This window comes from Esox lucius, chromosome 3 (assembly GCF_011004845.1).
Source record: "Esox lucius isolate fEsoLuc1 chromosome 3, fEsoLuc1.pri, whole genome shotgun sequence".
Lineage (NCBI taxonomy): Eukaryota > Metazoa > Chordata > Actinopteri > Esociformes > Esocidae > Esox > Esox lucius.
The window spans coordinates 18,575,095-18,599,319 of NC_047571.1; the positions used below are offsets into that span (position 1 = coordinate 18,575,095).

Below are 24,225 nucleotides of genomic sequence, written 5' to 3' on the forward strand. Positions count from 1 at the left end.
CTTTACCATCAAACACAAACAAGGGCTTCAAGAATGTCTCACATCCCATTTTTGAAATTAGACTTTTGGCCTGACTCTTTTCAGAATATTTTATTACGATAGCTATGGCAGCCTTTAAAAAATATTAGATTGAAGGTAAGGCCATGTTTGGAAGCAAAAAATAGTTGTGCGTCTATAGTGTTTAACTTTTCTGAGGTTGAGCGAGCTCCATGTTTGGTTTGAGAACCGTCCACCACCGTTGTTTATGAAACAGGACGAGCTGGCTTAGAGGTTTTAAGACACTGTTACTGCTTAGACCTCTTAAACCTCGGCTCTGCCAAGTATCTACTCAGCAGGAGGATAAATGCTTATAGAAAGCCCAAACAATTTTTACGCCACAATTCTTTAGAGCGTTTTCTCCTTCATACTGGCTTGTTAAGACAATGGAAACATCAGTAAAATGTCAGGACTGAGTCAGAAGTAGAGTAAAAGCACGCTTTCCAGCTTATAGCCATAATCACCCATGAGCTCCTTCTTGACCCAGTGCCAGATCTAGACTCACAGTTATGTTGCTCACACTTAAGACTGTGGATTTTTTTAAAGATTCAATAGTAGCCTTTGCAGCAATCTACAGATTACGTCTTTTCCATTTAATAGCAATAGTATTTGTAGCATGGAACATTCATTAGGATCTCTATCAGCACACCGAAGGGATACATTTACAGTCACATTCTCCTATGTGACTGTGACCTACTCACCGGGCAGGCTCTATATTATTCCAGTGGGCTGTTGGGGACATGGGTTAAAACCTGGAATGCACACTATTTCCCCTTCAGGAAGTTAAGCACAGAACGGAACTCTACCATAGACTATAGAACCTACGCCCAGATCTCACTCTCGCATGCATGGTCAGAAACAGAACCACTCAGCTTCACTATCAACTCTCCTGGAATGAAAGATAGGAAAAATAAGTACATGACTGATTTTTTTACATTTTATTAAAAAGCACAACATTTTTGATACATACAGATATGGCTTATTTTGTATTGTACAAAATACAAAAAGGACAATACAAAACATTACATCGTAATTTAATATAAATGTATCCAAGCTGTCTTCTTGAAAAGCTATCTATCAAAAGTGTGAATACTCACGACACAAGTTGTCATTTCACTGAATGACTTCTGTCAATCATTGCTTAAGCAGCACTTACACAATTACACAGGTATCAACACATCAATATTCATAGTGGATTTCATGAAAAGGTAGATAAATGATATTGTACATAATTCTCTACATAAATTATCTTTACATCTAGAAAAATAAATCCAATGTTGCTGTGTGGTTGAAAGGACTTGGCAGGCAGGTAACCTGATAGTCACAGGGACATTTTTTGTACACAGTTTAGGAGAATCATTACACAATGTAACAAAGCTATAAGGTGTAAAACAGCCTTCCTATTTTTTATATAAACATTTGTTAAAGCAGCCTTGTGTTCCTGGTCTTTAACCTGAAGCATTTATGAACAGACGAACACAAATATAGACATGACATTCAGATACGGACACACTGACAGAGACACACACAAACACCCAAACCCAACACTTGTGAGCGGGCGTCTGGCACACACACAGACAGTCATTTCATTCCAGGGCTCAGTGGGAGCTCGTCCCAACCAGCAGAAAGAGGCCCACATCCCTCTCTCTGTATTCTCCACGCGCTGTATACACTAGGGGAACTCCTTTACCTAGACATTTCTATACAAACTACATTTCAGGAGACCTAAAATCTGGTTTTAATACAAAGCTTTTCAAAAAAGCTTCAGTTCAGTTCATTCAAGTGGTGACAACAATTAATTCAAAAAAATGTTTGGGATATAGTGCTAAAGCTCAAAGTTATAACAGAGGTTATTCATAAAATAAAATCCTTCCTGTAAACAAGGAATTTGTTTCTGTTCATGAGTTTGCCCCACCAATGTTGCTATGTGTGTGTGATGTGTGTGATGGTATAATTAGCCGGTCTGAAGCAAGGCAGACATTATCAAGTTCCACAGCTGTTCGCTTCCATCTCTCCGTCCTTCGTGGTTCTGTCTGTGAAACAATCTCCTAGGCAACCCGGTGTGGTATAGACCTTGGGTAATTAAAACACTATAGGAAGTCTCTCCCCCGACACTTCCACATTCACATATCAGGTGAGACAGAACGACAAATGGCTGTTCTTCACTGTTAAAAAGGCACAACGTGAGTGTGCTTAAAACAACCCTCTTCTCTATAGCTCTCCATAGTTCATTATTTTCTTTGTGCCTTATAGACATGTCAGTTTCAGTCTTGCTGTTTTAGCTGGTTGTCGAACATCCAGTTTGGACCAGTAGACGGAGTAAGTGGTGGCCAACTCGACTGTGGTGGTCCGTGCTATGCCATAGTGAGGTGACTGCTCCGGTCTCGGATGTCTGACATGGGGTTGGTGGAGATCTTCACCAGTGTTGCTGATAGATCTGAATTCCTGCCGTTGGGCTTGAACAGGTCCGATACAAAATACACCTATAGGGATAATGAACACAATTAAAAAGATGTATTGTAAATAATAAATGACATAGTAAAACAATAACAGATCCAACAGTTTAATGACAGGCTGCACGGTACACCTTGTGGTATTCAGTACTGTCATCCTATCCAGTCACAGCTCCAGTAGTTAGTGGAGTACACCGGTCACTTCTATGTAGTTCTTTGTTATTTGAGTGTATTTTTATAGTGGTGAAAGATGGAGGAGTGTATGCTGAAAATGGGGTTGATTCTAACCCACATTGCTGAAGCTAATGCGCGCCGGAGGCAGTGGCCCAGACCACTAGTCCTGTGTTGTTATGGGAACTCCAGGTAAATATCAAGTCTAAGTACTCACTATGCAGTAGGCCACCAGGGCTCCCTGCGTGAAGCCAGCCAGGACATCGGTGGGGTGGTGCTTGTGGTCGGACACGCGGGACAGGCCGGTGTAAAAGGACATCATGATGAGTGTGAACTGGGTCAAGGGGCGCAGGAGACGGGCTCCACGCCAGGTGAACCTGGACTGCAGGTAGAACTGGATGGATGGGATAGAGGGACGGGATAGAGAGGGGCACTGAATGAACAAAAGGTGACAGGAAGAGGTTTGTGTATGTATGGGCGCTGATGGGGACGATATGGGAAAGAATCTGGGAAAGAAACTCACCACAAGATATAGCATGGTGTACATGGAAAAGGAGGCATGGCCTGAGAAGAAGGATTTCCTGAAAAGGAGAGAAAAACATGGTTACATTTAGAAATGATAGAAATTACAATACTAGAAAGGTATTTTCATGTGATCATGACTTGCTTCAGCTGTCTACAATCGTTTGTACCAGTTAGTGAAAGACGTTTAGTAGAGTAGACTGTTTTTGATTAAACAAGAGATGCTTTTTAAAAAAATGACACTGATTTTCCAGATGTTGGCGGTATAACAATGAAGTACATAAGTACCTCTCCTCACAATGGACAATTGTGCCTGAAGAACCCATAAGGCCCACCTTTATACATTTTCCTTATTTTAGAACTTAAAATGCTCCAACTCTGACATGGAATAACCAATCTTTATGGAATATTCTGCTTCTATGTACAAAGCTACAGTTAGGTCCGGAAAAAAATCAACACTGACACAAGTTTCATTATTTTGGCTGTTTACCAAAATATATTCAGGTTACAGTTAAATAATGGATATGGGCTTAAAGCACAGTCTCTCAATTTTAATTTGAGGGTATTCACATCCAAATTGGAGGAAGGGTTTAGGAATTACAGCTCTCTAATATGTAGCCCCCTCTTCATTCCCTCAAGGAATGAAAAGTAATTGGACCGTTGACTCAAAAGTGGAGAGGTTTGGGCTATTCCTTTGTTATTACTTCATCAGTTAAGCATGTAAAAGGTCTGGAGTTTATACCAGGTGTGGCATTCGCATTTGGAAGCTGTTGCTGTGAACCCACAACATGCGGTCAAAGGAGCTCTCAGTGCAAGTGAAACAGGCCATCCTTAGGCTGCAAAAATCCATCAGAGAGATAGCAGGAACATTAGGAGTGGCCAAATCTACCCCCATGGATAGCTGGTTAGCTCTGCAACACAAAAAGGCCTGGAAATCCACGGAAGACAACAGTGATGGATGACCGTAGGATGTTTCCATGGTAAAGATAAACCCCTTCACAACATCCAGCCAGATGAAGAACACTCTCCAGGAGGTTGGCATATCATTATCCAAGTCTACCATAAAGAGAAGACTTCACAAGGTGCAAACTATTCATTGGCCTCAAGAATAGAAAGGCCAAATTAGGGGGAAAAAGGCATCTAAAAAAGCCAGCCCACTTCTGGAAGAGATTTTTTTGGACAGATGAAACTAAGATGAACCTGTACAAGAATGATGGGAAGAGAAAAGTATGGAGAAGACTTGGAACAGCTCATGATCTGAAGCATACCACATCATCTGTAAAACACGGTGGAGGCTGTGTGATGGCATGGACATGCATGGCTTCCAATGGCACTGGGTCACTAGTGTTTATTGATGATGTGACAGAAGACAGAAGCAGCCGGATGAATACGGAAGTGTATAGGGATATATTGTCTGCTCAGATTTAGCCAAATTCAGCAAAGTTGATTGGACGGGACTTCACTTTACAGATGGAAAATGACCCAAAACATACTGCGAAAGCAACCCAAGAGTTTTTTTAAGGCAAAGAAGTGGAATATTCTGCAATGGCCAAGGCAATCACCTGATCTCAAAACTTAAAGCAGCAAACCCCACAAACAAACAACAACTGAAGACAGCTGCAGTAGGCCTGGCAAATCTCAAAACTTAAAGCAGAAAGCCCCACAAACAAACAACACCTTAAGACAGCTGCAGTAGGCTTGGCAAAGCATCACAAAGGAGGAAACACAGCATTTGGTGATGTCCATGAATTTCAGACAAGCAGTCATTCTCTACAAAGGATTCTCGACTAGAGATCTTGAACATTGTATTTATGATGGTGTTAATTTGTCCAATTACATTTCAGCCCCTGAAATAATGGCACTGTGTATGAAAATGGTTGCAATTCCTAAACATTCCATATGCTATATTTTTATAACCCCCTGAATTAAAGCTGAAAGTCTACACTTCAATTGAATCTCTGTGGTTTCATTTCAAATCCACTGTGGTGGCGTACAGAGACAAAATAATGAAAATTGTGTCAGTGTCCAAATATGTCCGGACCTAACTGTACCTACACTACATTTGGAACTCATGTGGCATACACTTTCAAAATGAAACTTATGCTAAATAAGTCATATTGACAACATGGTGGTGTTATCACCAGTACAGTTTTAAATCTCTTGGTCTGTTTGACTATTTGAAAGTTGGCCCACATGCTAAGGGACATGATATCCCAGAAACCATTGGCACAATTTGACCTAAACCTGAACGAATGATGCATTTTGACCTGGGCCCTAGGGGGTGCATGGTCACAGTTGCCTTGTTTTATACAGCCTTCCATTTTCTTGTAACATACCTGGCCTCCTGGACTTTGCTCTCGGGCCCATTGCATTGGTAGTCGGTGATGTAACCTAGGGAACAGTTGATGGTGGACCAATCCGGCTTGCACACATCCAGGAAGTGGGGGCGCATGCGGCCAACAGACACTTTGGCGATGTCTGTGAACGATTGGCTGACGGCACAGCCAAATATGAACACGCCCACCTGTTTGTACAGGGCAGAGATGTAGGGGTTCCCTACGAAGGATTTAGAGCCCTCATTCAGGTAGTAGATCCTGTAGCTCTCGCCAATGATAATCTGATGGGTGAAGAACATGAGGATACAGTCATCACCTACAATACAAAGATGGCCGATGTGACAGTCTAACAGTGATGGGGGGACATGGGGTCTGCAGTGGCCATATTTATATCCAGAACATTTCTATATCTAACCGGGAAAATCATCCACCTCAGGAGTTCAAGGTGAGGACACATGGCAAAGCCAGAAATACACACAACTCTATTATGGGCTCAGTAGTCATGTCATCTACAGAAATGGACACTGTGTATCCAGGGCAGGCAAACTGTTACTGGTACAGCAATTACATTCAGCATGTATGGCAAGGTAAATATCAGTCATTTATTTCCCATTATTTCTTAATATGCATTATGTCAACAATACTAAACTGCTGCTGATTAATTTTCCTTAACATATTGTTGGCTAGAGCATTAGACATCTGGTTTTCCAATACACTTGCAATTGAGAAAAACAGCAGAGACAATTCAGAAAGAAGGGCTACATTAGTGGTAATCAGTGTAATGGCACAACAATATTGAGTATTAAGTCAAAGACTTTAGTCTATTTGGGACGAATACTTGATCAGAAACGCACCAGACCTAACCTGCGGTTTGCATCATTTACATGAAAAACTAAATGCATAACATTCCCTATAGCCATGTACCAAGGAGGAGGTGCAGTTCAAGCATGAGCCGTGGAATGCACATGCACAAGTCTTCACTAAGTGGGTGAACACACGTATAAAGAATATGACTGACGCGCTGGGCAAACTTAGGGCGGTGGGACGTGGACTGGACTCCAATAACTCACTACAGCTGTTCAAGCTCAAATGTCTTCTATCCACCCCCCCTGTGGCCCACCTCCCGTCCACCAAATGGCAGGGAATGAGGAGGAGAGAATTACAGACAGAAGGAGTGAGGAGAGCAGGGAGGAAGCGAGGAGAGGTACGCACAGGGAGGGACCCGGGAGGGAGACGGATGGGTTGGGAAGGAGGAAGGGTGAGAGAGGAAGGAGGGCAAGAAACAGCCAGTAAGGATGGAGGAAGAAAGGGAGAGGAAAAGGGGGAGGGCGGGGTGGCAGCTCTGGTTTTAATCAGAAGAAACGCTGAGCTAGGCCACGGGTCTGACTTTCGGTGGCCAGACTCAGCCAGAGCAGACACCACAATTGGGGGCACGTTTGTTTTCACCGCGGCGGCTCCCTCATTTTCACAGGGCTCCGATTTCACAAGGGGGTGTCTGGGTGTTTTCTTGTTAGCGTCTCAGTTTCATTAAGAAATACTTCTCTGGAGTGAAAAACATGTTCTTTTTTTTAAAGGGGAAAGTCCTGAAAGGGAGAATTTACAAGCTGATAACATCATTTTTATTTTATCCTTTCTCTTTCCACCATGGAGTCCTTTAGAGCCTGGCTGATTCAACACATCTGGTTTTTATTGTGTAAGAACTGAGTATATCACCATGTGCATGAATGAAATGGATTTGTAGTAACTCAGTGTAACAGTTACAGCGGCAACCTCAGAGATATTTAAACAGGGCAAGAGAGGTTGTCTTGTGGTTTGTCTCATAAACGTGTAGTCATCACACAATTGATCAAATTTGATCTCGAACACTCCCCGAGTAATTTTTCTTTGAATAGATTTGTGCCAATTTTAAGGGACAAAGCCTCTGTGCCCTGCGTCGCATGGTTTTTCTCTCCACTTTATATGAGGGGCAGCAAAGTATTAAATTACGTAAATGTGAGTTCTACTAAAGTTCAAGAAAGACAAGGGCCAGCCAAAAGACTCTGGGCCTCTGGGGAACAAGGATTTTAATGTCACGTTTGAAAGAAGAAAAATTGGCCTACAGCTTCCCCCTACAGCCATCTACCACAGTACCAGGTCTATGAGCCACAGTGTTTGACCGAACAACCACTGCGTCAGCCATAATTACACCCAGGGAGATCCACAAGCCCAGGGAGATCCACAAGTCCAGGGAGATCCACAGGCCCAGGGAGATCCACAAGTCCAGGGAGATCCACAGGCCCAGGGAGATCCACAAGTCCAGGGAGATCCACAGGCCCAGGGAGATCCACAAGCCCAGGGAGATCCACAGGCCCAGGGAGATCCACAAGCCCAGGGAGATCCACAGGCCCAGGGAGATCCACGGGCCCAGGGAGATCCACAGGCCCAGGGAGATCCACGGGCCCAGGGAGATCCACGGGCCCAGGGAGATCCACGGGCCCAGGGAGATCCATGGGCCTAGGGAGATCCGGCGTACCATGCAAACCAACCCAAGTCCCATCAACCCATGACTGGATCAGTGGTGAAAATCTTACAGAATGTTGCAGATGGAAATGTCTTGATGAGGGTTGATATTAAAGCCCATTTCACAGGACTGAGACGCATGTCTGATCTGCATCATCCGTTTCTATCTGAAAGTTCTATAACGTTGCACTCCACTGTGATAGATCTTCAGTCACCGTTTACAGCAAACATCAACAGCCTGTTGCATTTAACACTTCAACCCTCATCTTATATGACACCTTAATCATTCCATCGCAAACACACTAATCAAGATAATACTAACAGCAGAATCTCCTAGGGGAATGTTGATTGCAGCTGGCTTTTATCTTGATGAGCTACATAGATTAGCATACATACATCGCCCTGTTGCCAAAGGTCTGGAAAGCTGAAGCATCAACAGAAGGCTTCTTCTGCAATCCATCCCTGCTCACATTTAAGCAGTCAGAGGATGTCAAATGGTATTGTAATTGTGATAAAGACTCATTGGCCTACGTTACCAATTAAAATGGGACTTGACCCATTATGACATTTAGTAGACATGATCGTTTGTAAGTGGCTTGGTCTTTCAGCAGACAGACTAGGCTTCAGTGAGTGGTGATAGTGAAACAGTGAGATTTGAGTGAGGTGAACATTCATTAGTGAGTAGCCTGGATCTGTTTGTGCTGTCAAGTCCCACGACACCTCAAACACACGCACGCACGCACGCATGCAAGCCAGCACCAACAGATCTGGGACCTAAGGTTAATTAGTTCTAGTAACTTACAGAAAGGATGGTGATTAGAATGCCAGCAGCAGAAAGCACAGCATCGCTTATGGTGTCTCCGTGTTTGGCTGGGTACTTGATGGACTCATCGTTGCAGTAAAAGCCTCGGCGGTAGGGCTGTACAGCACTAGTCTCTATGATGAGGAAAGGCAGGCCAGCTATGTACAAACAGCAGCAGTGAATCAGAAAGAGAGAGGAGAGACAGAGGTCATTAAGGGGCTCACAAACGAGTGTCCACAGGTATATGACACATCAAAGGACGGACCGGGAACATGGCGATCTCACTTCACTACCATCTTTCCAAATCTGTTTTGTCCAATCAGACTGTTCTCAACCTAAAACCAATTCACAGGAAATAAGTGTTTAGGATATAAGTGTTTAGGTATCAGTATCGATGAACAAGGTAGCAGTCCATTTTGAACAGCCTTAGTTAATGTCTGCTGTTTCCTTGGTTGTCAAAGAAACGTATTTAGAAAGTATTAGATAAACTAATGTCAAGACTAGTCCAATACAATATTCAGGTTCACAAATGTAATCAACTGAAAGTAGATCCCCTGTTAGATGTGTGAAGTGGTCTGGGTATATAGAAGCGTGAATCCCTGGGTGTTTCCTGTCCCTCCTTTTGATGAACCATGGTGAAGACACAGAACCCCACAGTACCAGGGCAGCACTGGCCACTGCACTTGAAATTGATTATATTTTACAGGTAGGTGATATAATGATAAAGTGATAAAAATTGGCATGTTCAGTTAGAGGAAAATGTAAAGAGGACATTACTGAATATACATTGAATATTCCCATTGGTTCTCTTTCTAGCATCAGATAAAGGAAAATCCTACTGTTGTTAAGTTTAATCTCTGTGTCCTGAAATTACCCGCTATTGATGATGATAAGTTAATGACAGCAACTCAAGAACAAGAAACCAGGCATGCCTAGTCCAGCCGGACCTAGATACACCCTCTTGTGATACGAAACCGGGTCGCCCACGTGAACCGCATGCACGGATGGGTACTTCGTGCCACCAGAAACAGCCGTAAACTGCTTTATTTCAGGCTTACTATAATGTAGTCACTGGAGGTTTTAGCCAGCAAGTTTTCGTCTATACGAAATAATTAAAACTACATACTTCGCTTCGCCTGCGAGGAGATACAAACTCAGGACTTACAGTTCGCAAGTCTGCTTCTCTAACCACTACGCTATTTTACTAGAGGAAACCAAGCCAGTCAGTCACTCACTCAGTAAGAGATATTCACTCTTCTTAGCCGGGTCCGCATACGCGTTCCGGCAAATATCTAATAAACAAAACTAAATTCAATGGCATGGCAGCCAAGAATGGCAAAGATATGTCATTGTTAGAATCAGTACTGTAATGTATCCCATCATACTATAGTAGTAATGCCCATCACACTATGAATAAGCAACATCAAACAGAGGCAGTTATCAAGCAGTTAGTACTAAAAGGGCAGAATGGTATCCATCCCAGATAACTAATGTGGAAAAAACACGTTGGCACTATCAACATTCAACCTCTTCCTTCCTCTATCTGACAACCGTCTATCCAGGGTACTTTCAAGGCTGAGACTCAAATTGGTCTGAAGGGAGTTTTTGCCCAATCAAATGTGTATTTTGACAATTTTACGAGTAAAGAAATACAAAAAATACAAAAAGAACAAAAAACTATCCAAGCAGATTGTCTGATAAAAAATGTAAACGCAGGCCAAGAAAACCAGACATTTCCAGCAACTCGAAAGGAAATTCAAGAGATAAAGGGGAAAAAGAAATACCCTGGAGAGGACTACAACCCCCTCACTGAATTTGGAAAACACACTCTCTCTCAATTACATCAAAGTAGACCTTTAACTAATGTTGGAAGCTTTGAAGTGAACCCCTTGAATAAATCTGAAATGTATGAGTAAAAAAAACAAACATACGCTACCCCCCCCCCACGCCCTTTTCTGTCTGGGCACGGGCTGAAGCCAGGATGGGGGTGGGGTTGAGAGGTCAAACTGGGGCTGTTAGGCGAGGTACTGCAGAGCTAAGGCAGGGGGCTTGATGTCTTCAAACCCAAATGTCAACACACGCCTTAGTATACTTGGCTCTCCATCCCTGGTCCAAGCTGCCTGGGCTTTGAAGGGCCAGCTGGGAGCGGCTCACATTACAGGCCAGTCTCTGCCTGATGGGAACCCCAGACCCCAACCGCTCCTCCGCTGGCCTCCCTCCCTCATATCCAACATTCAGCAGAATTCACATTATTAATATCACTGTTTTCACTATTACTATTCAAACAAATATCAGGATGGGAGAAACAACAAGCCGGGAGGCCAAGTGAAGCTGGGGGTTTCAATGGTGTTACAGCTCAAACAGACAGTAAACAAACTTTAAGTACAGGCCAATCTTAACTGTCTGATCCATCAGGCTTTTTCATTGCCCTTGTGATGGGCGTCCGCAGGCATTCCTCTCACAGCACAGCACAGTGCTTGGCTTGGCAGCCGAGGGCTGCTGCTATGCTGATGTAGGGCAGTGGAAAGAAGAAAAGCGCAGCTGAGCTCAAAACTGCTATGAATGTGAAAAGCATTAACCCCCATGTCTCGACCTCACTAACCACCTTCAAACACATGAGCAGATCCAAGACTCACAAAGAAGCCTGGGAGTACACAGGTGAAGAATCCCAACCAAAGGAAGGGCGTCTCAATCTCTTGTCTTGCTCCTGAGGCCCCCAACGCTCACATCCCATGCCACCACACAGTGCAGCCTCAGCATTTTGCAAAGCATCTTGGGATTTCCCGTATTCCTCCCTTCCCTTCCTGCTTGAACAAGGGAGGGACAAAACGAGTGCCATACTAGAGGCCAACGACAACACCAGCCGAGAGACTAATGTCTAATGGATTCGCTTTCACTGACGTAATGAAAACAAAACACTCCATAATTCATAATGAAATAAATGAGCATGTAGGATTTTCTTTAATCTGAAAATGTTCTGTTTACTATCTGGTTTTAAATCTTCACAGCAGATCACTTTAAAGCTCTAGTAAGGTATAAGCAAACAACAACTTCCTGTAAGTGATGAATTAGTACTCAGGTACCTGACTTATTTGCTTTCTTGTGGAAACCCGACTTCTTTACCTTGAGCTTTTTTTGGATTATAACAATACCGAAACATTGTATCTGTGGCACTACGGAAAAACAATCAATATATCAAACAGGCAAGTAGAGGCCTGCACTGAATTAATTACATACCACAATATTTTGGGCATAACACCAATGGTTGCAGCTAAAACAAACAGACATTTTCCATGCGCTGCCATTGCTCTCTGAGTTGCGTTGAAATGTATCCTACGAGTGAGGGAGCTGTGCTGTTGTATACACAGACGTAGTTGTGTTTTTACTTTTACCCTACGGTGCATGGCAGGCAGTAGCCCCTGTTTGTCTGTCTGGTCGGTACGCGGTGGGCCAACCCTGTTGCTAAGCCCTCACAGTCCCCCGACTTCTGGAGGAAATTAGCCTTGAAAATATTTGCGAAATGCTCAAACAATCTGCAATCCATGTCATCTTAACATATTATACACAAGAAAAAAAAAATGTCAAGCAAAAATAACATTTGCTTTCGTGTTTGTCTTGTTGAATAGTTTGTGATGTTGAACAGTCACACTATAGCTCATTAAGACCTCCTGAGCTTTCTGATGAGCTGCATCAGGCAGCAGCAAATGAGGACATTATAAGGCGATTGGAAAATGAAAGCCCACCAGCAACAACTTACTGTTCAACCAACCCCATTTAGCTATACACTTAGCCCATGGTGCAATCTGATGCATTGCATTCTACAGGGATTAAAACTAAAGTTTGGTTACACATCATAACAACTTTGAATGAATACGCCATTATTAATACATACAACAGCATCTTTAATTATAATATATTATTTAATTTTAATATTAAAGATTATAGTTTGGCTTCATTTCAAAGTATTAAAGTGTTACCTACAGACCTGCCTGTTTAAACTAAAGCTATTTTGGCTATGATGGTCTTGGATTACTCAAGCACTGAGAGCTAGCCTGGTCCCACACTCAATGTGCAGTAGTGAACTCTGTATGATCACAACATGACCAGATTGCTAGCTACAGTACATACAGTACTGAATCAGGCTAAAGCCATAACAATATATTTGTCTAAATCTAAATCCCTGGACAGACTATTGGGTCTGTAACAATAAATATCCTCAAAGTAGGATTGCTGATTGAGGAATAGGTCCCTTAGGTTCACATTCTCTTAATCTTCTGTAAGTCTATGATCTGAAAGATCACCACTCGAAACTTTATGAATATGGCCCTGACAATGAGCAGAGAGGAAAGTCCTTCTGGGCTGGAGATGCTGGAAGGCCAGGCAGAGATGCAGTGAGAATGAAGGCTGGCTTGGCCAGTAATTACCAGTGTTTCCACCATTTCCCGTTTGTGGTCACTCCCCTCAAACCACATCTTTATCCAGCTACACTGTTGGTTTGTTGACAGGCGTTTTCTGTGGGCAGGTACATACACGGTGTGGGCATAGCTTGCCCTCAAAAAAATACTTCTGCATCGCAATGCAACAGAGAGATGGGCCGGTTGGTTTACTGAACCTTTACTGACCTGTGATAACCTTATCACAGACAATTTAACAAACACAAAAACAGCTGTGGGGTAAGACCATAGATTTCCCATGTGGCTGGGCCAACTCAGATCCTGTAGAACTTGCATACTTGCATGTCTTTACCCTCAGATTAATTCCACCACCTGGTATAATACATTTCAATCAGTCAAATGATTAATAATTTCAAACGGTCAAGGGGTAAAACAAGGTTGGTCTCCGAAATGCATATCAGAAAATTATTTATTGTAGGTGTTGAGTCAAGGCACCAGCACCCCAAAAACTTTAAGTGTTTTTGACCCTGGTGAGGAATCACTCACTCCAAGCGTAGTCAAAAAGAGAGAGGGAAATATATGGCATAGAAAGCTGAACATATCGCTGACCTTCTCGACACTTCCCTTTTATTACACATACTCAATTTATGCCAGATGACACTTGATTAGAATTCCTGGCTTGATCGACTATGCGGAATGTCAGACATCCTATAAAATATTAAAAAAGGCTAAATGAGTGCAAAAGTTATGGGCGGAGACGAAGAAATATAGCCCTCTTAGTTATTTAATAATAACATGTTCCTCTTTGCCAGCAGTATATTATTGCAGCACTTCAGCCAGACGGGAACTCCGGCAAAAATATTGTGATGATTGTTTTTGATGTTGTGTATTTGCTTGAAATGGATAAGTGACAATTACTAAAAAAATAAGAATACAAAATAAGTAAACATTAAGGTAAAATGTAATTATACAAACACCTGAATAATCTCTGACGGATTAAGACTGACATTATTCAGATACTACTTATTACATTGACTTGAGCAGTTTCTGCCCCTTGACATAAATATGATGGGATAAACACTGACTCGTCTATGATAATAAATTAACATGGCGGTGCTGTGTTGATCAACAAATTCTAAACCAATAAAAACACAAGTACGTTTTTACAGAACTAAATTTTATACAAATATGATAAACAATATATCCTATAACTATAATATATTTTAGTCACAAAAGATCTGTAGAATGAAAACGCAGAAACACACACCTAAAAACAAGCAGAAGAGATCCACACCGACAAGTAACTTTCTCCCGCTGTTGTCTTTGCCATTGTTGTTATTCAGGGAAGAACTTCCTCCGTTCCTTGTCTCTGGGGCCATTGTCTTCTCATATATTAAACAGCGTTGCATTTATAAGACCCTTAAAATAATTTCTTAAAAAGTAGAGTTGCAACTGCAGTTCCGTTCACGGTGATACTATTTTAACTTCAATGATAATGCGGAGCGAAGATTTCTGTAGTTAGCTAACCACCAGTTGAAAGATAAATAATTTGCCCACTATTTTGCGCTAATATAATTAAATAAGATGCGTCGATGTAGTGTTTCTATATATTCAGATCGCACTGTGGCTGTCGTTGTTGAGCCAACTTCTTAAAAATCCTTGAGGAGCACGAAAGATTTACTTGCCCTCCCGTGACCGCCTCCTCGAAGACCCACCTACCCCCTACAGCCCACTACTCCTGCCCACTCAGAAACACACTAACCCGTGTTGCCATTTCCACCAGCTGGCTGACTGGAGCAGCCCAAACCAGAATCTTTGAATTCAGTAAAGGCATTTGTGACAGTTGCATTATCTTAACCAGCATTGGCATATGCTAAATATATAACCCGGAACTTCTAAAAGTAATTATATTGGAATCATCATTTACTTTAATCTTTCAGGTTAAAAATAAATGAACATTGGTGACCTCTACTGAATAAAATATGCTACTGCACTATCAGACTGGAATATGACTCACCATTTATTTGATGCTATTCAGAACCTTATGTACTACTGAACGTCAAAAACAGGAAACAAACAAATATATATTAGACAAAAAAGTGCAATGAGACCAAAAAACGATTATAACACATACTCTTGACCAATGCACCATAATCAAAACACATGCACATTTTCACCAATGTGTTACTGAAAGTGGAGACTAGAGAACTTTGTTTCCCATTTCCGTACAGAGCAAGGGCAATAAACAGAAACACTATTTACTGTTCTCAATGTAAAACAAGAAAAAGTTCAAACGATGTGCATAACAGTACACATGCAATGGAAACGCATAAGCAACCACACTGCAAAAACAGACAGAAATAATGTGACTGAGAAAAAGGGTCCCACATACTTCACTAACAATATTAACAGAGAAATGACTCAAACATCACCCCAACATCAAAACAAGACAGCCTATCAAAAGAAACATGCCGGAAAACCCCCCAGAGGCTGTTTGATCTTGAGCTCTAGTTGGAGTCGGTAATGACTGCGGTTTATCTGGATATCATGCTGTATTTCCTGAAGGGCTAGGTGAGATGTGTGGGGTCACTTGGCTGGCCGGCCTGCAGAAGTAAAAGACAGGTTACACATAGCAGAGACCAGAGACCAGAGAAGCGGAGTATGTTAAGTAGTCCATGGATGGTACAGAACTCCCCTGGGCCCTTACAGACCTGTCACAGACTATCTGCATACAGAACTGGAGGGGGAAGTAGTTCCACATCGGAAAAATCCACTTCTGGGTCTCTGTTATAGAAAGCAATAAAAAACGAGTTTGACTACATTTAATCCCATCCCATTTAATGGGATCTTCAAGCGTGTCCTAGCAGTAGCTAGACTACTATGGCACGGGCTGCCAAAGAAAAGGTGGAGAGAACTATTTCATTCATTATCCTATGTATTTGTAGGGGCAGTACATTGTTTTATTTCTATACTACAAAAGTTTGGATTTGAAATCAAATAATTACTATTGTCCCTTATTTGTGTACATAGTAGTTTCACTATTTAGAAATGGAAACACTTTTGATAAGTGTTAAGGGCACCAAAAGTATCAGGACTGATTAGTATAATATCCAAGGTAAGTGTGTTTAGTAATCAGTGAAGTGCAACGCATTGAGCCCCAATAGACACTGGGTATCCTCTGACAGGCCTGTACTGCAGCCATTTTCAGGCATTTGAATTCAGATCAATCTATTCAGATCTATTTCCATTTTATCTTTCAACTTCAGAAGATGAAAGGAAGGTTCAATAGAATCAAACCTTTTACAACGGTTTGATTTCAAATCCAAACTGTTGAAATAGAAATAAAAAAGGTTCACAGCCCCAACAACAACAGAGGGCACTGTATAAACACCCTTTTCACTTACGAGTACTGCGGCTCTGCCACGGCACTTAGAACGCCTGTAGATGGACATACACAAAACAGACAACAATGTTGTGGTACTACCTACAGTAACAGATGGAATCATACAGTAAAGGTCTGTTAACATGCCTCTGTATTGAGGTTCCAACGTGAAGTCATCATCTCCAATAGACCTACGTCCTTTAAGCATTGTCTACACAGTGGATTCAGTGACTTCACCTATCCCCCCCCCCTCCCAACAATCTGAGACGTGTGGTGAGTGCAAACCCACAGAGAAGTCAGAAACAAGCCACTTACGATGAGCTTCAGCACTTCAGAAAACAGACACAAAGAGAGACAGTCGAGAAAGAGAGAGACAAAGATTTAAATTTAGAATATCAGGTTGGAAAAATGACAGTGGCGATCTGTAATACATTTTTAAAATACTGTACTGTACATTGAATTGAATGGCTCTTCATTTTCGGTCATGTCTTCTTTGTCCTGGAAGAAAATGGCTAACCTCTGAAGAGCCTTCTGTCTGGCTCTTATGAAAAGATAGAGGGAAAAAAAATGTAGTAACTAACTTAAAGCACTATGACAAATGTTGTTGGAAAATGGCTGTAGAGATAACATTTCAATGACATCCCACTAGAGATATGTAGAGGCATACTGTGTGTCCAGGTCCTCTGTGCTGACATCACTAAGGGTGTGCTGGACATTAGCCTGGCAGCATACTAGACACAAATGAAAAGAGGAGTCAAATTAAGGTGGTTTGATAGTGTGGCTGATTGCTGCGCATGCAAACAGTTTAAGGAATACATTAAGGAAATACAATAAAGCCATGGAAATATTCCCTTAAATATATACTCACACATATCAGGCATTGAGACAGTCCGATTGTGAATGCTAAAACAAATTAAAAACAGCAGAAATCTAGTTTTGAATCCCAGGTTTAAAATCGTAAAATAGTGTTTTAATACAGTGCATTGTTTCCGTAGATTTTGTTTCTACACTGAAATTCGGTGCAAAATATTGCTAATGAAATCAACCTAAACCATAAAGCACTAGGCAAATACTGTAAATGGGGTTTAAAAAAAAATGGTTAATGCTTGTAACGACTGACTGTTTCCCCAGACACTGTTCTAAGGTGTTACCGATTCTCCGGAGGGGGGGACAGGTACTCCTCGTCCAGCGTCCACTCCTCATCGTCATCTGTGACTAGGAGACAGGAGCACAGTGGGTTGTAAAACAGAGCCGCTAGGAAGGGCTTAGACGACGCCGCACGCAGGGACGCGCCACGCAGGGACGCGCCACGCAGGGACGCGCCACGCAGGGACGCGCCACGCAGGGACGCGCCACGCAGGGACGCGCCACGCAGGGACGCGCCACGCAGGGACGCGCCACGCAGGGACGCGCCACGCAGGGACGCGCCACGCAGGGACGCGCCACGCAGGGACGCGCCACGCAGGGACGCGCCACGCAGGGACGCGCCACGCAGGGACGCGCCACGCAGCGCTGTAGATATGCGGCCACACATGCGGAATGGCTTCGCGGTCATAAAATGAGAACGCGGGCAGAACCACTCTCGGGTTATATTAATCTGTTGTACCCAACTCCAGTTCTCAGTGCTGACTGGGTTTTATTACTTTGTTGATTAACCATACTGTTTTTACACATCATCCATACAGACTAGCATGTGGAAGAAGACTTACAACTGTTGTTTGGGATGGGACAGCGATTAGACGATCTGAAAAATGGAAGGAGATAGAGGCAGATGAAGAGGATGGAAACAGATGACTGTGGAAATTTATATTTTGGGTAAAAGAATACTCTGAGGGCAGCAGCATCACAAAACTGCATTTTTCATTCTACTTTTTTAACTATATTAAAAAACAGCCAAACATGTCCCTCTACAATAAAATCTGTTTGCAACTGACAGAGATGGCTCTGCACTTGTGTACCTGCTACCAATACTGATGGTATCTCCCTCTGTGTTACCTCCTCGACCAGCTGCCTGAGCCTTCTTCCCTAGCTCCAGGATCTCTTTGATATTCAGCTCCACATTCATCACAGAGATATAGCCATCTGGAAAAGAGAAGCAGAACAATCTCATAAGGAAAGAAGCAACAGCAGATATTCCGGCCATATTTTAACCTGACGGGCCCCATGTACCAACGGGTCCAGTATGATGAACAATATTAACACCCATACAGCGAGACTGAGAACAGAGGCCCGTGTCATTTTTCAGCAGTAATACCCAGACTCACATTTGTGGTTAGTGTCACGGGCCAGCCATTTTCCTTTGGGGCAGTTGGTGGTGCGGATGATGCCCACAGTGTCACCGCTCTTCACTGGCAGGTCATTCTTACGCAGCTTACTGGCCACGGTCACCCGGGCGTGATACAACGCCTCCTCGTGGCCCGTCACCTGAACATTTTAGTTCAACATGGTAGACAGCTTGTTGACAATGAGCACAGGTTTGTCAGCATCTTGACCTGTGTGCAAATAAAGCCGGACCCCAAAATACAACAAACATACCCATGATCTGACCTATGATCCTAAAACACATAACTGGGCAATTTTTTTGAATCTCCCAGCCAGTATGAAGATCTGATTTACTTTGAATTTTTTCTTCATTTCACCATCTTTCTTCTCCCTCTCCCTCTGCTCTTTCTTCTCCTTCTCCAGGCGATGCTTCTCTCTCTTCTTCTGCTCCCGGTCTTCTTGGTTCTCAGGGCTTGCCCTTTCCTTACTAGAAACAATATTTTATTACTACCACATTATATAATTGAATCTTACATGAATTCTGACATGCTAAGAAATTTAAACCAATAAAATAGTAAGATTTATTTATAACATGATTTCCAGTTACTGAAGCAACAGCAAGAGCTGAGAAGACATACCAGTGTAAATTATGTACACTACCATGCCTCCAGAATGAAGTTAACCATTTAATTTAGCTTTAAAATCCATCCTTTTGGATGATCATTTACTGTGAAGATAGATAAGAACTTGATTTATCTAATTCCCCTCAACTAAATAACTCCCTTTACAAACACCTTGATTGTAAGAATACTACAAACCAAACTAGTCCAAACTACAAACCATTGGCTTCTTCAATACAACTGAATGCGTCCAAAAACTTGACTTCTTCAAATGGGTAGAAAACCTACAAAATGCTTTAATTTCTAAACACTGAAACAGATGTGCATGAGAATATCCTTAAATAAAAGATGACTGTCCATTTGCTTAATATTCATTACAAAATTAAAAAAACAATAGCCCTGACCATCCAATCTGACAGGAACGTGCCAGTGACTGAATCTAGTTGCCCACCCCTGATGTACTTGGTTTCAATGAGCATGTTCCCCTGCTAATGGCCTGGACTGTGGTGACATTAGAAAACATTAGGGGTGTTAGCATTTCAATCATTGGACTATCTTCGAGAGTCGACATACCATGAATTACGGGGCCATATGTACACTCGAGGTTCCTCCTTCTTTAGTTACAGAGGACAAAAAGAAATTCACAGTCAATACATGACATATGTGCCACCCCATCCAACGATTTTCTCTGCAGTAAAAAGTATTACATACCATTGGATGAGGAGTTCCATATGGATCTACAACAGAAGTCGAAACACAAAACATTAATAAAAAAAAAATCTAAAACATACCTTGAATAATGGCAGAGTAGAATTTGAGTTGCTAAGCAACATTAACATTATAGATGCTTGTGTAATATGGGCTCTCAATGAACTAAGCAACACATAAGTACTGTCTTACTCTTTGGCGTCCCTTTCTGTTTGCGTGAGTTTTGACTGAAAGTGAACTTGTTGATGTTCTCAACAACTTCATACACATTGTCACATGTTTCATAATAGTTCTCCTGGTAACAGACCCTAAAAGACAATATCAGTAGTTAGACTTCCAATGCAAGAAACAATACTGTAGGTTAACTATAAACTGAATCTAAACACCAGAAACCAGAGTCACATGGGCAGACTTTAGGGCCACATCTGCGTCCATGCAGTTTACCTTGACAGTGGTTGAAGGTCTTCATTCAGGACTGATGCAGGGTCATGATCAACATTCTCTGTAATTAGGGGTTCAACAGACACCATGTCAGCTGACATCTCGGTAAGAGTCGGCGGGTCAAGGACCGGAGCAGGAAACGCCCGTTTTTGATCCCAGAAGTCTAGAAAGGATGGTTCTGGAATAATCACTGGGTCTGGAAAAACTAGCTCATGATGACTGCTGGGAGTTAGGGATTGACAGTCAAAGCTGGAAATTTCAGGAGGCTCACAAGATGGTAACTCAAGCCCAGGGGTTTGAAATCCTGGAAACCTGAAATCTATCGGAAGATCAGGGCTTCCAAATTCTGTAGCCTCTAGTTCTAGAGCTGCAAGATTTAATGCATTGCCTTCTGCTGTATCCTGTTTCAAATTCAGCTCAAAATCTGGAAACTCTGGGGCAACCAGGTCGGGATTATAAATGAATGGAGGCTCAGAGTCTGGATCCACACACGAGTCAGGTTCAATCTTAGCTGCGAACAGAACAAACAGACATCTGACTTAGCAAGCTCAACGGCAGATTGGCCAGATCTTAACACCAAGTGGCCTAGGACACAGGAGGTGCACAGTATAATGCTACACATGTAATCAGAGCTCAGGGTCTCTGCATTACAACTTCGATTTCAACTAACAGCCATTCTAAATTGGAGCACAAAAGCACAACATGAGGCGGCTCTCATCTTTCCCACTAATTGGGGTACTTTTTCACAACGTGTTGTTGAAGTAAGGGAGCACTGTAAATCAAGAGTCAATGAGCACTTCAAGAAAAGATGAGGATAAAATGAATATCGCTTTAGTCATACTAGAAAGCCACACAGCCTTGACTCCAAATGTACTTCCCATTTCCATATTATACAGTAAAAAAACTTTTTATGTAAGATTATAGTTATATCTTGTGTAAAGCTACAAGTATATGGCTTCATGGGCTTTAGTTCCTCATTGACATAGCAAAAAATTAAATAAAGTATGTTTCTTTTTTATTAGCATTGGGGAAAAATACTACAAAATGATTTGGCAAAAATACAGTACATTCTGAAATTCACATAAAATCAAGAGGCATGGTGACATGGTTAGTTTTATAGTTCTCTAAACGGTATTGATTACAATGGTAATGCATAGCAAAAGCATAAAGGTCCAAGGTGACCGTTCACTTTAGTCTCCATTGACGTTTGGTTGTTATTTAACTAAATGGACAAAAGATAAATGAAAATACCTCGGTCATGTTCTGTGGTCGGACGGTAACAACTGAGATATACCCATGGAGGTCTTGGAGGTTTCACTGGCGATGGTCCAAGACGCCCCCGGTCAGGGAGAGGTTTTCTAGGTGGAGGAGGAGGGGGAAGACCTGCCTTCTCCCGGTCAAAGCGTCTCTTTGATGGAAACTCTGGACCGAATAAAATATCTTATCACACCAAAGGTACCTCATTAGACTTTAAATTATTCTACTAATGCTGTAATGACTTACGATGAGGAGAGACATTCATCTTGAAGAACGGCTGGGCTGAAACTACAGCTAAGTGTGGGGGACAGGTGGGAAGACTTGCTGGAATGTTATGGTCTGGGGCATGATTCTCCTGATCTATAGATCTAAATGCGCCCTTGTCTGTAGAAGAGTTATGGTCTGGGAGATGATGTACTCCGTCGGAACACAGGCTCCTGGGCCTGGCATACACCAACAGGTTCTTAGGGGAAAACCGCTTCTTAGCTTTCTCCAATGTGCTGAAGAACTGGGTCGTGCTAGCCATAGAGGTAGACTCCTCACCACGTTCATCCAGTGGAGGGGTGATGAGGATCTCTGGGCTTGAGGACAGGCCCTCTGTGCTGGAATGTTCTGCCTGAAGAGACGGGCCATCCTCAGTCTTATGCCTGTTCATCAAGAGAAGCTTTCCTGGACCTCCTAAATCTCTGTCGTTGGTCAAACAAACATTTGTCGGTTCCTCTGTCGATTCCCCAGCAGCCTTGGATACTTTGGTTGACTTAAAGGCGTGCTGAAGCAGCAGACTCTTTTTCTTGCATTTCATTTGCGGTGGAACCTCTTTATGAATTGGGAGTTCTTTTTTCTGTTCCTTCATCGGTGGGCAAGTCAGTCTGAAAGGAATGTAACAGCCTTTAAAGGACTGCACGGCTGTCGCTGTGTAGTACTCTCCACCATTGTGGTGACTGTTCTGTTCTCCACCATTGTGGTGACCATTTTGGTGGACTTCCTGGTGACCATTCTGGTGTGGGGGTAGAGGCGGCGGTGTTGGCGATGGTGGATTGGGTGGGGTGGCCTGCAACATCAGGGCAGAAAAAGGGATTGGCTGTTTGCCCCGAGACGACCTGGTCCCATCCCTGAAGATGACCCTGGGGACGACAGACATTGTACTGTTCTCAACAGCCTTATGGACGGGGCTTATCAGGGAACTGCTTCGCCCCCCAGGGACAGTTGGTGGGAGCCGTCTGGGCTTCTCAGCAATGGCAGGTCGGTCTCTGGCCTGAACAAGAGACAGGACTCTGGCCTCCTCTTGAAACATTGCCCTCAGCGCTTTGACGTTTGTTGGTCCCTCCTAGAACCAATGAAGAGTTTAAATTGTAAATAAATAACATCAATGTAGGGTTCATTCTACCTCAGGAAATACGTGTGTAAAATGTACTAATTAACTTGATTACATAAACAAGACACCTGCAGACCATGGTTAGTATATAAACAATAACGTTGATTTACAGACTACTAAAATACTGTGCGTTAGGCAGACAATAAACAACTGCAAGAGTTGATCTAGCAAAGAGCAAAGTTGACCACATTCAACAAATATGCAAATGGCCAACGGAGGCATAAACCGTTCAACTCGATTTTAATTACCTGTTCCATTGCTTTAAAGTTCTTTCATCCACTGACAATTAATTATTTTCCGCAATCGGACAGGTTTGAGTTAATTGACACACCATGTCGACGAAACCGCCAAAACAGATCGCACAAATGAATAAATGGATTACCTAAGTTTCTTTTAAATTGCAAACAAACGACTGGGCTAACTATGAAGCTGCGCGGTCCTGCGCCTGAGCTAACCTTAATGAATTATGTCACGTGTGCGCGTGAATGGGTTATTTTCTTAAAACGTAGGGTTTCTCCTGTTTGTACATTCCAGGGAACTGTTTTAATTAGTCATAATGATATTTCGAAATACTATTTTAAGTAGAAAATGCAGTTGTATGTAACTGTAAATACATTTTATAACAACAGCATCTGTCCCATGTCATATCTGTTGGGAAGCATGGTCTGGTATATGAAGTTCAGGAGATGATTATTTAAAAAATGTCTGGGTTGTTCATACTATTCTCTCAATCACTACATGTTAATGTGTGTGTGTGTGTGTGTGTGTGTGAGAGAGAGAGAGAGAGATAGAGATAGAGAGATTTAGTTCTAAATATACATGTGGGGCCCAGAAATGTTAGACTTGGGGGTTCTAGGTTTAGGCATTATGGTTTTGGTTTAGTGATAGGGTTATCCATTAAGGCGTAGCTAAGTAAAGGTTAGTTTACTGAGTTTAGGGATAGGTTAAGGTTCATGTTAAGTTTAGG

The 24,225-nt window shown here is 42.4% G+C and overlaps 2 protein-coding genes across 2 annotated transcripts; both read right to left on the minus strand.

Annotated features, from left to right (window-relative positions):
* Nucleotides 1–1,941: 1,941 nt before the first annotated feature.
* On the minus strand, nt 1,942–15,129 carry LOC105020129 (phospholipid phosphatase 3). Its single transcript, XM_010886867.4, has 6 exons — nt 14,481–15,129; nt 8,820–8,977; nt 5,519–5,799; nt 3,184–3,241; nt 2,878–3,054; nt 1,942–2,519 (listed from the first exon to the last, which is right to left on the minus strand). Exons 1-6 carry the CDS (start codon nt 14,620–14,622, stop codon nt 2,391–2,393), a joined length of 945 nt encoding a protein of 314 aa, XP_010885169.1. The 5' UTR covers nt 14,623–15,129; the 3' UTR covers nt 1,942–2,390.
* An 86-nt stretch (nt 15,130–15,215) lies between these two features.
* On the minus strand, nt 15,216–23,714 carry si:ch211-188c16.1 (uncharacterized protein LOC562677 homolog). Its single transcript, XM_020045564.2, has 19 exons — nt 23,507–23,714; nt 22,130–23,210; nt 21,878–22,048; nt 20,630–21,137; nt 20,378–20,493; nt 20,189–20,214; nt 20,051–20,091; nt 19,212–19,344; nt 18,860–19,019; nt 18,554–18,677; nt 18,305–18,339; nt 17,747–17,810; nt 17,464–17,498; nt 17,263–17,326; nt 17,050–17,136; nt 16,911–16,924; nt 16,618–16,651; nt 15,925–15,997; nt 15,216–15,816 (listed from the first exon to the last, which is right to left on the minus strand). Exons 1-18 carry the CDS (start codon nt 23,513–23,515, stop codon nt 15,928–15,930), a joined length of 2,772 nt encoding a protein of 923 aa, XP_019901123.1. The 5' UTR covers nt 23,516–23,714; the 3' UTR covers nt 15,216–15,816; nt 15,925–15,927.
* Nucleotides 23,715–24,225: the final 511 nt, after the last annotated feature.

Coding starts and splice junctions, on each gene's coding strand:
- LOC105020129 (XM_010886867.4), bottom strand. CDS start 14,622: ATGCAACGCTGTTTAATATATGAGAAGACAATGGCCCCAGAGACAAGG. Junction 8,978..14,480: donor TCTCTTCTGCTTGTTTTTAG/GTGTGTGTTTCT, acceptor GTTTGTACATAG/CTGGCCTGCCTTTCCTCATC. Junction 5,800..8,819: donor TTCTAATCACCATCCTTTCT/GTAAGTTACTAG, acceptor TTCACCCATCAG/ATTATCATTGGCGAGAGCTA.
- si:ch211-188c16.1 (XM_020045564.2), bottom strand. Junction 19,020..19,211: donor AAATGAAGAAAAAATTCAAA/GTAAATCAGATC, acceptor TAAAATGTTCAG/GTGACGGGCCACGAGGAGGC. Junction 17,499..17,746: donor TCCCCCCCTCCGGAGAATCG/GTAACACCTTAG, acceptor AATTTGTTTTAG/CATTCACAATCGGACTGTCT.